This window comes from Tetrao urogallus (genome assembly GCF_951394365.1).
Source record: "Tetrao urogallus genome assembly, chromosome: 18".
NCBI classification, from domain to species: Eukaryota; Metazoa; Chordata; class Aves; order Galliformes; family Phasianidae; genus Tetrao; species Tetrao urogallus.
This window is the reverse complement of record NC_136831.1, coordinates 3,021,912-3,037,004: the sequence shown is the minus strand read 5'-3', so window position 1 is coordinate 3,037,004 and position 15,093 is coordinate 3,021,912. Positions and strand designations below refer to the sequence as shown.

The following is a 15,093-nucleotide window of genomic DNA, read 5'->3' as shown; positions in this document are numbered from 1 at the left end:
AACCTACTTTTTTTTCCTCTTCACAGCCATACATTTATATGTTCCTTATACTGCACATATTTTACTGCTCCAAAGTAGCCTTACCTACTAATTCTAAAAATCTGAAATAGTTTAAGGAAATACAGACCCTACTGAAAATAATGGTTAAAAGGGGAAAGTTAGCTCTTTGGCTCTGCATACCTGTCACGTAGCCAAATCAGGTCTCCTCAAATGAGAGGATCTGTAATAGATTTGCTTAAGTGACTCTTTGATGTCTGCTCTAGGATACTGAATTTCAATCTTGTAAGAAGGAATTACTCTACTAATTAACTCTGAAACAACTAAGATTTCCTTACAGAAATACAAAATGCTTCATCAGCTGTTCTTGGCATATCAAAAGAAAAAATTTGTTGTGGTCACTCACACCAGTGAAAGCATGATACAGTGAAAAAGTTCACACCTACTTGATGATAGCTTCATGGGAGCGATAGTTCTCACACAGCAAGATCCTGCATGGAAATTCTGCAGGGTAGTGCTCATAGAGCCGATCAAGCAGTGAAACATGAAGGTTTCTTTCCCTGGCAAATTCACTGTAGACAAAAGGACTGAGCTGTAATAGACACACACATACAAAAAACGTAACTAAACATGTGGATTTAGAATTTCATGCTCCCAAGACACATATTTTGCATCAAAATAAAAATAAAACTTGCAGTGTATATTCATATTTGGAAGACACATAGTACGAATAAGCATTTTCTAACTACTCCATAGAAATATCCATTCCTACTGTAAAAGTGACAAAAGAGCAGCTTGCGCTTATGGGAACAATAAAACATCTAATAACTAGATACAAAGGAGAGAATCACCCTTATATATTCTTCTTTGTGGCTTGCAAAGATGAATGCAAAGATGAATAATACAAAGCAGAGTTAAAAAATACAAAGCAGGTCAAAGAAATTAAAGAACGGTTTGTTTGAATGCCATTAATTATGCTGTAAATCCTTTTACAGATGGTTACTACCACCCATAAAGCAGAACATAAAATATAGAAATTTGTAAAAGCAAAGAAAGATAACAAATTCATTCAAAAGAAGTAAAACAAAGGCAGTCCAGTTACAAACACACCATTACTGGCCTTTTTTAACAACAAAAACATCTAAGATAGCAGGAAAAACAGAAATAAGAATGCTGAAAAAACAATTTCAACTCAAAACTCAAAAATGAAGCCAAACTGTTGATGTTTTGAATATGCATTATTCAGAATTTGAGTTCATAATTTTTTACTCTCAGATATTAGTTTCAGAAATGTAAATGCCTCACAGAAAAGTTTCTGTGAGAACTCTGTGAGAACCTGAATTACAAGACAGCTCCTTGTAAAATGTAGCCAGAGACACACAGACCAGAGTTACCTCCAGCCATCCTGCTTGGACTCATGAGTTCTAGCCTAAAGTGGTAAAGATACCATACCAGCCTCTTAGAAAGCAATTTTTAGGTTTGTACTATAAAAAATAAGAAACAGTGCAGAGGACTACGATTACTATGACTTCACATGATCCAGCAGCAGCAATAGGATGTGTAACTCAATATCAACAGAAGAATCAGAAGGGTATGGAAAACAAAGACTTCACCAGCAGGACCTGAAGAACTATATGTGTGTACGACACAGATGACTGTGCTAAGTGGCAAACCTACTCAATAGTGGCAAAACTGCTCTATTGCCTTTTTTAGTTATTATTTTTTACTACAGCAATGCAAATATCCACTTCATTGCCATCGTGAATTGTCAAGAAAAGGCAAATCTATCAAACACGCCATGGATATGTGGAGAAGTTAAATTACGTAATTAAATAAACAAACAAACATACTACATATACATTTGATATTATATACTACAGCTTTTACCTGCATGTGGTCTCCAGCCAAGACAATTCTTGTGTTTTTATTAGCTAATGCTAGAGGCATAATAGTTTCACACTCCATAGCCTGCGCAGCTTCATCTAACAGAATGTGTGTAAAAAAACCTGTAAGACAGAGATAGCAGCAAATAAGTGGAACTGGAGATATGATAAAATAAACAATGACAACAATATAAGAAATCGTACCAAAAGTTCTGAATTCTGATAGTAATCAAAACTAGAAAAAAAATTCTCATGATTTTCTCTCTTGATCTCAGAAATACCAGTTCATACACAATGCCTCTTCCTTCTTTACATAAGGGAAAAAAAATAAGGAGGCAGAAGGCTAACTTGAGTACCATTAATTTTACAGCTTTCTAACAAACATTTTTTTCATAAAAAAAATTGAAACCATTTTTTTTTAAACCTTTATTTCTTATCTGTTCAAAGAACTGAGTAGGAAACAGAAAGAACACTTGTCACTGATGCTGGAAAGACAAAGATACCGCTCACAGCAGAGACAGACGTGTCTTGTTTACAGCTATCATACCTGGTTCAAGATCCAGTTGACACAGATACTGTGATGTATTTAAAGTAACAACTACTACTCGTTGCTTAAGAATATCTTCTTTCTGTGGCATCTGAAAGGTGGAATGTGTGCTTGAAATCAAACAGTACTGATGCACAACTGGGTGGACAGTCTTTACCCAGCGATTTCTGAAATATACCCTACAAAAGAAAAAGGAGGCTTATTTTCTGTACAGTTGGAACAGTGACTGCCTAACGTTTCAAATTCTAGTACTCTAGTAAATAAAAGTCTTCAAAAAGCAAATCATCGCTATAGTGCACAATTACAGGCCAAAATATCTTGGTTTCCTTCCACTATTTGTTGCAGAGCAACACCACACATCAGAATGTTTACCAGAGATTCATCCACACATGAAAATCTCCAAGTTCTTCCTACATTTGGGTACTGTGACCTTCACATCAATGCCATTTTTCTGTCTGCAAACTCACTATAAAAATATATATTTTTTCTTAACTAAAGTATAATACTAGCCAATAATCTTGAACCTGACACAGTGGTAGTGGTCTCCACATTTCATCAGTTACATCCACATGATCACTGTTTTTTTGTTGTTGTTGTTTTGTTTTTTTTTTTTTTTTACAGTGTTCATAAAATCATGCACTACTTTCATAAATGTAATATGCTTTCTAAGAACAAAACTGGATCTAAATTCATTGCTTTAACATGAAGGGCCTTAACTCTGGTATATTTAATAGAAGAATGATAAAACAGTGCCTAAGGAAAGCTTTCTTCATCTAAAATATCAGGACATTGTCAGCAACTGGGCATCAAACATCTTTCCATGAGATTCAAGATATTTTTAATCACCGTGTCATGAGATCAACAATGAATTATTCTATTCAGATGAAATGTTACAGCCCATCCAGCTAAAAAGGAAGAGGAACAGGAAAACATGAAGCTTGTGCCCTAGAAGACAGATTAGAAATAACTCCACAGGGGTAAACAGAACCAAGCACACCAGCTGCAGATCTGAATAAAGATGTGAAAGAGCTTCTTTAAGTGGCATTCCTCAAAAACATCACCTGTATCAAGTCAGAAATGCAAATCTGAAGTGCAATTTTTAAATTACAAGACACTACTATGCATCCTTACTTAGAATTGAAGTTATTTTAACTTATTTCCAAAGCAAATTAAGATGAAATGGTTTAAAATAATTTATGCTGTTTATCTATTCATTAATTACTTCCTTTTGATTAAGTTTCTCCTGCACCCATATTACAAATCCCAAATCATTAATAAAATATTTGAAGAAGTGAAATTATGCACTCAAGTGCAAAACATGATTGCAATGGCTGGACTTTGGATACCATATGTCTCCTCAAGTTGAAAAGCACAGCTCAGTTCCACATAACATGAGAGAAACTGTGAGGGTTGCAACAAATTTGGTGAAAATACAGATATTGATGCCCATTTCAGACAAGACACAAAATGAAAAGCACGGGCTGCAATTGTGCTGCAGTAATCTGGATGGCAACAGCACCAGCCAAAACTGACACGGTGATCAACTGTGACCAGTTCAGCCTGGGTTCAGCACTGTTTCAGGATCAAGAACCTTCCATGTGGTCCATGAATTTATTTTCCATCAGCCATCAGACCAACAAGGTTTATGTGATATGCTGCTATTACACCAGGGCAGCAACATGCAGTCAGAGCCGGATCACTAGAAGGAGGCAGCAGGAGCAGAACAACCCTGCTCTCCTCATCGCAGCCATTCAGTCAGCTTTCATATGATTCAGTTTCCCAATGTGAACTGAGGATAATACTTACCTACCATCTCACAGAAGTACTGTGAGGATTAATGAGTTTATTGTGAGTTTATGTTTGTAAAGCACTTTGAGATTCTTGGATGAAAGGTGCTATTGAAATGCAAAATATTATGGTTATTAGACATTATTATACCATGCACTGTCTTTCATTACACAAATTCGACTATCTGTGACTCAAAGATTGGCTGACAGCACCTCAAACTGCACTGTTGCTTACCCGTGAATTTATTTTATTTTGATATGAGATCAAAAAGTTATTCCAAAGCTAATATGCACCACTGCCAGAAAAGCACCTGGCAGATGTGACTACTTGGAAAAAGTCGTGATATAAGTAAGTCACAGAACGTGGGATTTCTTGTATGCAATCTGCACTAATTACCACTTCTGTAATTTCAAGATTGTTTTGTTAAAGCTGGAGGAACCCACTGCAATATATACAAATATTTTTAACCAGCTCAACGCAATTCAAAAACAGCTCATTCTGCAACATACCCTTAACTTCTGAGTGAGAGACTAACCCGACTTCTATTCCTAATGTTTCCCTAAGCAAAGGCCCTGAGTGCCAACAGTCAGGAGCCACTGACCGACCTTTCCTTCAGTTCCTGCAACTCCTTCTGATCATGTGCAGCTGGAGATACAAACCCCAAGACTTTAACTGCAGAGAAATCAGAAGCTCAAAGGCTAGCTTTGGCCAAACCACAGGCAGTGGAATCACAAATACACTGGGAACCACATTGAAATAGAAGCCCCATAAGATTGAGCCCCTTAAATCTTCCACAAACAAAAGCACTGAAAGTATCCTCTATACACAGGTTAACATACACAGAATCGATATTTCATATGGAAAATGACACCACCTTTATGTCTAAGTGCGACATCACATTCCAACAAGATCTCCCTACTTTCAATAACATATGGATACAACTAACTTTGAAACACACAAATAATAAACAGTAGATACTGCAATCACTGCATAGAGAGAATCTCCATGCTTCCCAGATCTGGACTGGAGTTTTTAGGTGCCACGTGCAGCTCCAGCACCTGCCTGCAGTGCCTACTGTCAGAGTTGCCTCCTGAGGGCTCCAGCAGCTGATGGAGAGAGACAAGCACAGCCACGGAGTAAGAGCATACACAAGTTGGAAGGCAATTACCACCTCCACTGCTTTGAATCACCCTCTAACACTGCCTGCTTCTGCATGCAAAAAAAATAAAATAAAATAGATAGAGTCTTAGCATGGAACAGAAGCATTTAATTGCAGGCTCTTTTCTCCTAACTGTAGGTTACTGAGTTCTTTTCTTTCAGAAACACCTCAGCATTAGCTTACATCAGTAGAACAATTTTATTTTACTTTTTTCCCCATGCCACGTGTCTTCAGAAACAGACAGGTTGTGGAGTGTGTCCCTTAGCTGCATCACCCCTAATCACAACCAGTGCCATTTTTTTTTTTTACTGGATACAGATCTGTTTATGGGCATTAGGACTCTGAGAATTTGGTCTCCTGGCTTCCTTGGTATTTTATTTAGGTGCAGAACTTAAATTCAACATATTTTTTTTCCCCAATTCATTTTGCCAGTATCTTTTCCAAAGGATAAAGATAATTATTTGTTAGAAAAAAATACATACACATGAAATTATTACATGGTATTTAAACAAACTCTCCAAACTAAAGACTTCAAATTTTTATGGTGCAACTCCTAATGGGATAAATTATTTAGTTCTACCCACAGAAATTTATAGAAATATTTACGTAGTTCTCAGGCAACACTAAATAATTAAGCTTTCTCTCTTCAAAAACAACAGAAATATTATGGTGCTCTCAACTCATCTGTGGGAACATTTTTAGCAAGGATGCTATGCAACCAACTCATAGCTGCAGAGTAAATGCAAAACATCTAAAGCAAACTGCTCAGCCATTCCTAAACAAACACTGCAAGCAGCACATCCTGCTTGGGTACCTTCCTGCTTCTGCTCCATTTTGTTTCCCTTTGGCAGCAGCAAAAGGCTCAGGGCACCCTGCTTAAACTAACAGTGATGATTTTAATTTGAAAACGTATCTTGACAACAGTCAGTAAGAAAGCTAAGAGATTGATTTTACGCTAGGAATATCACACAGCTCTAGCTTTCAGTGCAGATATTGACCCTCTATGTCCTCCTGGATCAGCTGGCTTGTAGTTAGGCTTCCCAAGTAGAAGTTGTTTGGAAGCTATGTAACACTTTTAAAGTCATTTACAAGCATGCTTTGTGGATATACAAAAATATACAGATCTGGAGAGGTGCCTCTATTTTCCAAAACTTTTCCTCAAGGTACTATGTTCATTGGAATAGGATACACCATTCACAGCAGCACTTTCCAAAGTACTCATTAAAAATACTATGAAAGTTACTTTTTATTTTAAACATTCAGTGTTTTTTGCGTATTTCTGCATTAAATATCCTTGGCAAATATGTATGTATATATATATATTTAACCTTAATGGAAAATAAATTGTTTATGTATGTTTTTCATGAGCATGCCTGAGACTGTGCTAAACAGAATATAGCACATGCAGAAGGTAGCAGAAGTGTGGCAACCACAACAAAACTACCTAACACCTTGCTCTGTTAAACCACAGTTCAATACTCCTGAAAGCATAAATTACACTCTTTTCCCAGCTACAAAATTAAGATACTGTAATGCTTTTCATCACAAAGTGCTTTACAAAGAGCCTGAAAACAATCTGTGTCAAAATACACCAGGTCCAAGAGAACTTCTCCAAGCAAACCGTCTCCTCTTTCTGGCCAGATCCTCAGTCTGTCACATGGCAACTAAAGCCAGCACTCCAACCAGAATTAACACCTGTTGTAAATCTCACCCTTTCATGTAACTTTTGGCTTTACTGACATTATGTAAATTCTAAGTCCAGGATGGCTCTTGATAGCTAGCAAGAAACACAGCGAATCATTGTAATATAATAAACTCGCACACTGGCATTTAGAAAATGAAGTCTGTAGTTTAAAAGACATACACCAAGCTAGCAGTATTATGCACTATGGTATCTGTGCAAATATTCCCAAGAGTGAGTTTCTGCCAATAAATAAATACTCCCTATTTATATGCACGTTTCAGTTTTCCTACGCTTTAGATTTCCACTTCTTTACCTTCGTCCATAAGTAACTCCCCCAAAATAACCACGGTGAGCACTTTGAACCACATGCACAATTACTTCAAGTTGGCTGATCAGAAGAGGCCAAACTACCATGGTTTAAAAAATGTATATATTTTCTATTTAGCTCCCATGACACATTTTTTTCTTCAAAAAGCCAGGTGAGCAGCCCCAGCTTCCAAACCATAAGCATGAGTCAAAATCCTCTGGAATTTAAAATACAGTTAAATTCACTTTTATTTTATGACAGTAGCTTTTAGAGGAGCATATCAAAAGTTTGCTCATTAGGAACGACACATTTAGCAATAGAAAAATAAAAGCTTAAAAAAGGATGTCTTTATTTTCGTTTAAGAAATGACACAAAATTATGCTGACAATGTTTCACATTCCTTTTAGTCTATATTTTTAAAATCACTGCTGGTAATGCCAATATGCTTTTATATCTTAAATGTTCTTTAACTTTTTTTTTTTGTTATTATAGACACCTTTTCTTAAGAAGAGTATTTTATAGATACATAATAAGCCTTAAAAAATACCTGAGAGGTCTTGCCTGGGGATTGCCTGCTTCTACATATGGATGTAAATAATCCTTTATGTAGAGATCAGCAGCACTATTAGAATGGGTGCAAATGAGAATCCTGCTGGAATAAATGGTGCAAATAAAAAAGCAATGAAGAAACAGAAAACAATTCAAAGCAGTAGAATACAAAACAAAGGAAACAGTGGCCATCTTCCTGTACATTTCTCTTCATGAATCCAGGCACTGACCTACTCTAGTTCACATGGTTCAGCTCTTTAACTTAAATCCTTCACTTATGTAAAGGTATAAAGTTTAAACAGTTTTCCAACAATTACCTTGCAGTTATAAATCCAGACTCGACTTTAAGTAAGGAACAGCTTTTACTATCAAATATACTGCACAACTTCCCATGCTGAGCAAATCACAGTCTTTCTCAATATTGTCAATTTTAAATAGTTTAAAATGGAAAATACAGGCTAAGATTATAAAGTTACTTTACCATTCGAAACAATAACAGGTAGCTCGGGTTTTGGTTGTTTTTAAGCTGGATGGAAATTCTATACTCCTGCCTTTAACCTGAACTTCATAAGAAATGGCACTTTGCTCATCACGTACTGCTCTATTTAGAGCCCCACCTCACCTAGTATCCTGTTGTTGGAGTATGTGCTTGACTGCCTGAGCCAGCGTGAACGTTTTTCCTGTCCCATAGGGACCGATGATAAGAACAGGAGGCAGTTGTATGGAAAGTGGGGTAGTGATAGCCAGAACAGCCTCTTTCTGCTTAGCATTGAGCCGAGGGTCCAACTGCTCATCCCATTGTCTGTAGAAAAGGAGGCAAGAGTTGAAAATCAGATCCTACGACAACTCACATCAAAAAGAAATGAAACGAGGCAAGATTTCAAAAGATTTCATGAAGGTCTGTAAGTTAATGTATTGATTCTGTTATTCTGAGCCACACTAAAACAAACCAACAGATCCAGCAAAATATAACATGCTTGTATCACAAAACCTTGATACTATTTGCAATAAATCAGTATTTTTTTTCCAAAAGGAATCCAACTACTTCCCAATTTACAGTATCTTGCTTAACATTAATTAGCCTCTATAACGCACATTTCAGACAGAAGTATATACTGAACCACTACTTGATAACAAAAGAAAGCAGACATCAATGTTTTCCTACCATTACTACACAAAAAGCAACATCAGCTATATTTATTCCAGGCAGTGTTTACCCTGTCAGCTTCGAAAGTCAACATTTATATTACCTCAGGCTTGGTAAATGTGAACGAGGATGAATCTCAGAATCAAACAAGACAACAACAGCAAAAAAAAAAAAACCTAGTAATAACCAATTACAGACATTTTTCCCTCTTTTGAGATCATTAAAGCACACACCTCCAACAAAAAAAGAAGTCTAAAAGAACCTCAGCTGTAATCTGAAATACCAGCATTAACAGAAAGATTCTTTCAGAAAATTCCAACGAGCGTCAGAGGTTAAAGATTTGTAGGCACAGCTTATAATATTCCCAGTGACAGATTTAAAAGTAGACACGCACAGTAAAAAACACCTGTCACTGCTGCACATATGGCCACAGTTCAGCAACGTGATCTGCTTTGGTGCAAGCACTATGATTCTTGCAAATAAGGAAAGCTTCTGCTACCAGAAGGGACTAAAATCAAGAGGAGCTGATTGAAGTGCTAACTTTTAAGATAACTGTGAACAAAAAGCTTGCAGAAGAATCTAAGAAATACTGGAAAGTAATACAGACATAAAACAGAAGTACAAGAGAAGTATAGGGAAGATAGTTCTGAGTTAAAGCAAACCAAGACATCAGAGGGAGAAAAACATGCTGACTTCACTGACTTAAACTGAATGGCAATCATTATTTACATATACAAAAAATACAAAACAGTTGTACAAATTATACAACTAGAACCACTGTGTAAGTTTTTGATAATATAAAGCTCCTGACATAAAACAGAAAATTGTTCTAGCTTGCTTGCCTTCCTTCCTTTTCATTGAAATCACTGCTTACTCTCAAGCCATTCCTAAATACTACTTCTTTACAAGATTTACCCCAAACTTAATTAAGTCAGTGAACAGATTGTCATTGTCCTTCATTAGCTTGTGGCAGAGCTGTGCAAAACCTGTTTCCTTCTTTCAGCCTTTACTGACAAAGCTTTGATACATCCAGCAATCTTCCCCACCCAGAACGCTGCACCAGCCCCCTTTTATCATCTCTGTTCTTCCTGCACTTCAAAAACAAACTCAACTTTTTCCAGTAACTTTCGCCTTAGATTCTCTAGCTGTCTCAGTTTTGTGGCCAGATCACTTTCCTTCTCATCCTTGAGCTGTCTTCTGTTTTCTACTGCAGCACAGTCACACTCTTAATTCTCACCTTCAAGATGTCACACAACTCCCTGAGTGCTGCACAGGCATCAGTTCCACATACCTCTCATTTCCCTGGTGTCTAAGTACAGAAACTTCATGCTTTTTTTTCCCCCCCACCCTTCCCCATGCACCAAGAACACTGACCATACGCCCTGAGCCACAAAGCCTCATTTCTTCCCCAAGTTTCCTCTTCAAGATGCACTATTTTAATTGCATTACTGTATCCCTGTAAGGTTTCTCAAAAGAGTTTAAACAACGTGGAGGTTTTTATGTCCTAAAAGAAACTGCACAATGTATACACAAGGAATCTCAGGACTGACCACAAGTGCAATGCCTCATTCACAGACCCTTTTGTTCTCCCATTCCCTTCACTGGTGTGTCCAAATTTGGGTTACTGCATCGAACTCAAGCAGTACTCACATATTGCTCATGTTAGTGAGTCTGCATGTTTAAGATCCTGCACAGCAGAATCCTTGCAACAGATATTTACATTTCTATCAAGTACATATTTTCAATGAAGAACTGCAGAGCAGGAAATAAGAACAGATTTGCTTGCTGCAGCTACAACACAACTGCAGTGCCTATTGAAGTCACCATTCAACCACAGGGAAAACTAATCAACAGATTCTAGTCCTCAGAGGATCAGCTTTCTTGTTTTATTCAGAACAGTTTCACTCCCTTCTCTGAACTATCCTCACCATTAATGAAGAGCAAGACATATTTCCTGTTCCAGGGCAGATTTCAGCCATCTGTTATGGGAAATTCAATACTACATTACCATACGATCGTTGATATTAAAGTGTTTGTATTCTTGTACCTGTTGGGACTCCAGGGTATGGTGGGAGTCATGCTGACATCTGGAAACAAAATACTGTTGTCCTTAATCCTGTCCAAGGCATAATGCATTTCACAGAGGGGTAAGCGATTTAACTGAAACTGCAGTTCAACCTGCAATACAAAATGAATGAATTAATAGGTGAACCAAAAATGATTTATTTAGAAAACACTGTAGATTTTGCTGTATACAATAACTTTATCTTCCTGCAACCCACTGGTTATCAGAAGGAAACAGGATTGGTTTTGGTTTTTTTGTAAACAAACTAAAATACAGCACCTTCTGTAACATCATTTTGTTGTTTAAGATTAGATTCTACTGCACTTCCAGGAAAAAAAAAGTATAATATTCTTCAAATTATTTTTGGTACACAAAAAAGTACTCCTTGAAAACAGCACTGAGCTAGAGCATCGTTTTTAAAGATTTAAGCCCCCATATTTTACCGTAAGAACAACTTGAAAACAGAAACAGACCAGAAGCTATTGCAGATGAACAGATAGTACAGATCAGATGTGTGACAAGCAGGGATAAAACCCAAACAGTGCTTAATTCCAGCCAAACATTCTGCAATAATACAATTTGTCACTTCTGTTGAATTGTTAGAACTCTCCAAAACGTAATTTCTAAAATTCAGCTGTTTATCAATACAGACTGTTTGTCTTCTCAATTACTTGTGTTTCAACGCTCTCAGCATTTCCTTTCCTGTTATATTTAAAAACACTGTTCATATCGTGATGCAGCATGTAAAAAAATAAAGCAATACTAGCTTTGCTGTATTAAACAACACCTGCTTACATCAGCGCAGCCATTAACTTTCTGTCTCTCACAGATACAAGGCACTACATATTCACCTCGCCTACTGCATCTTACAGCAAGATGTATAAAGAAAAGGGCAGCAACGGAGCTAAGGAACAGGCACAGAGCTCACAGAAACTATTCTGACTGGTAGTAAAGCTTGTTTCTTAAAAATGCTCAAGCCTCTTTTCCCCCACCGTTCCATTGCAAAGCTGATGCCTACCCACTGCTGCAGGAAACAGCCAGCTGTTTAAAGCAGCATGGTTTAGCATATGCCAAGAATGACAGTGACAGCTCATGCTGCCAGAGTTTGACCCCAAGCATCCCTCCAGGCATCCCCTACCCACACCCACAGCATCCCACATGTTAGGAAAGGATTCCCAAGCAAGTGGCACCACTCCCAGCTTCAGCTTGCTCTATAGAGGAGAAGTTTCTTTGCTCCTACAGACCCAAGGCTAACAGAAGCCCACCTGGTACTAAAAAGCTACAATTTAAACACAAACGATAATTCTGACCAACACTTTAACGGCCCTTTCTGAGAGTCCAAGAAAGGTGGCTGGCGTTCAATGTCTCTTATTATCTACCAGCATTCTCCATTTTCACAGCTTGTGATTTGTTTTGTTTTCAATCCAGTTTGGATTGAGTCATGTAGTTATGTTTGCTGTTGCAGAGTACTGAATGAGGCCATCTGTGAAGGAGAAGCATGTAACCTGCTTCAATAAACATTCCAGAACAAGAAAACAGTGGGAAAGGAAGTCAATCCAATGCCAGTTCACAGAAAACGACAAGACAGTGCAACTACTCCAAAAATAAAACAGTCTCATGTTAGTTAGGTTACCAAGAAGAGCAGCAGCCAAGGGGCTTTAAAGCACCAGCTTGTTCCAGCCCAAGTCAAAATTCTCTTTGTGCTTTAGTTTAGCCAGGACAACAGACAAGGAAATTATCAGGAAATCTCCAAGATGAACTATTAGATAATAAAAGGAAGGCAGGCATTTTATCAAAAAAATGTACAGAAATTACAGCAATTTTGTTTAAGAATCACACAGGGATTACTAATCCACTGAAGATAACGGCAAGACTTCCAGCATCTTTAATGGGAGCACTGTACCACCCTCAGTTCTAACCTGAGGACTCTTCTTTCCACATTTTTCAGTCAACGTTTCATCACAAAAACTTTCCTCCCAGTCACGACTCATTAAAATATAGCTAACTGTTCGAGGATTTCACCACCAGTTCACTGATGTAAATACGAAGCACTGCATGATTTCACAAATAAACTCAGAACCTCGTTTTTAATGGAGAAGAGATTTGCTGCCTCAGGCCTGGTTCTATGACACTCGAAGGAAAATAAGTCAGTTACTCAAACTCCAGCTCATTTGGAATGCCAGTGCAGTTTTTGATAGAATCAATTAGTAGATTTAATTATTGCTTTAAGAAAACAAACACAAAACCAAGAGCCCAGAAGAGCGTAAGCCTTCCCAGACCAATCAGTCACATTAAATTAAGACATTAAGATTCCTACATATGTCTCCACAACAGAAAGTAAATGGAGATAATTCCTTGGTGAAAATGCATTCAATTTAAGTAATTTCAGTGACCTTAATTTGAGGTCATTTCTGGCTAGTAAACAAGGTCAACTGCGAATTCTACAGCAGGCACACAAAGGGAACAGGTAGGAGGAGTGCAAATAGTTAACGACAGCTTTGTCTTCCCTTACTGCATGAGCAGGAATTGCAAGCTCGTTTGCAAGCTGCATAACAACATGGTTTAAAAGCACACTCCACCCCCCTCGTTTCACTTTAACTGCAAAGTAAACAAAAACTTGATCTTACTGCCAACACCACCAGCAGTGTTGTAACTCTTCATGTTGAGATGGAATGCCTCCCAGACAGGTATTTCAGAGGTAATGGAGGCAAGTACCATTGTGAAATACAGGATATGCATCAGAAAAGTATTGGCTCCTTTTCCTCGTGCCTGTATCTATTCAATCCTCATCACCTTCACCAAGGCAGTAAATTGTCCACTAGAGGACGATATTCCTTTTGTTCTGACACAGGTGCAGAAAGCAGCACAAAGCTCATTCATAGCCTCAACCTCCCTAAAACTTCATCTCACCTCAAGTCCAGAAATAAATACAGTAGAATCCACAGCAACACAAGGAGGAAACAACACAAAATCAACTGCCTCAGATGCAAATTACCAAATTACCACCTGACTATGTAAAGAGCACCAATGGTTTATTATTTTGGAGGAAAAATAAATCCTAACACTCCTTCCCTTGACTTTGTTAATGAAAAGGTTCCTGTGGACTCTGGTGACAATATTCATTTTATAAATAAGTATACACATTTCACCTACCTGAAATTCTCATTTGCACTCTACTTTCTCTGTATCACAAGGAGATTTAAAAAAAAAAAAAATTCCCTACTATATCTTCCAGCAATTATTTTGGGTGGAGCTGAAATAGGTGTAATGCAAACATGCCAGAACAGCCTCCTCTCAGGCTTACCTGCATCTCACAATCTGCCCGAAGATTAAGCTCTTCACAACATTCCCTGGATACCCTCAAGAAGATGTAATCCTTTGTTTTCTCTTCAATAGCTGCTTCATAAACCTTCTCTTTGGTTCCTTGGGTCTGTGCTGACTTCTCTTTAGTGACAGGCAATAAATAAACAGCGTTGACTTTGGTCATCACCAGCCGTCCCGCCAAAGTGTCTTCTGAAAGCGTTTCAGTGAGCTTAAAGCGTCCAAAAAGTTGTCCATTTTGGGCATACTTCGCACCTCCAGAAACCCCAGTGAGCATGAAGCTTGCTACAATCTGCAATTGCACTTTTATGTTGAACCTAAGCAAGAAAGCATCTAGTAAGTACAGGAAAATGTTCCGATTTGGGAATTCCATGCATTCAGACCTAAGGTGCACTGCCCAACACTCTGAATATAAAACTGTATTTGAACAAGTATAGCTGAAGTGGCCCTTCAGAAGTATGTAGCTGTAGAACATTTACATGCTTTCCTTTTGATGTCAGCCTATGCAACATACAACTAAGAGAAGCAACATCAATGAAGCTTTAAAAAATAAAATAGCAAGAACCGCCTTCACTAGACTAAATCAAATCTCTGTGACCAAAATAAGTTCAGGGCAAACTAGAGCTGCTGTGCATGTTCCAAATTA

At 37.7% G+C, this 15,093-nt stretch overlaps 1 protein-coding gene across 1 annotated transcript in view; it reads right to left on the bottom strand.

Annotated features, from left to right (window-relative positions):
- The window catches only part of HELZ (helicase with zinc finger), a gene marked incomplete at both ends in the record, with an annotated part of 56,819 nt that overhangs the window by 24,131 nt on the left and 17,595 nt on the right, over positions 1-15,093 (bottom strand). The window contains 7 exons of the mRNA XM_079544346.1: positions 444-589; positions 1,885-2,003; positions 2,428-2,606; positions 7,913-8,017; positions 8,537-8,716; positions 11,109-11,239; positions 14,431-14,764. Coding sequence (XP_079400472.1) covers positions 444-589; positions 1,885-2,003; positions 2,428-2,606; positions 7,913-8,017; positions 8,537-8,716; positions 11,109-11,239; positions 14,431-14,764 — 1,194 coding nt within the window. The remainder of the gene's footprint in view (positions 1-443; positions 590-1,884; positions 2,004-2,427; positions 2,607-7,912; positions 8,018-8,536; positions 8,717-11,108; positions 11,240-14,430; positions 14,765-15,093) is intronic.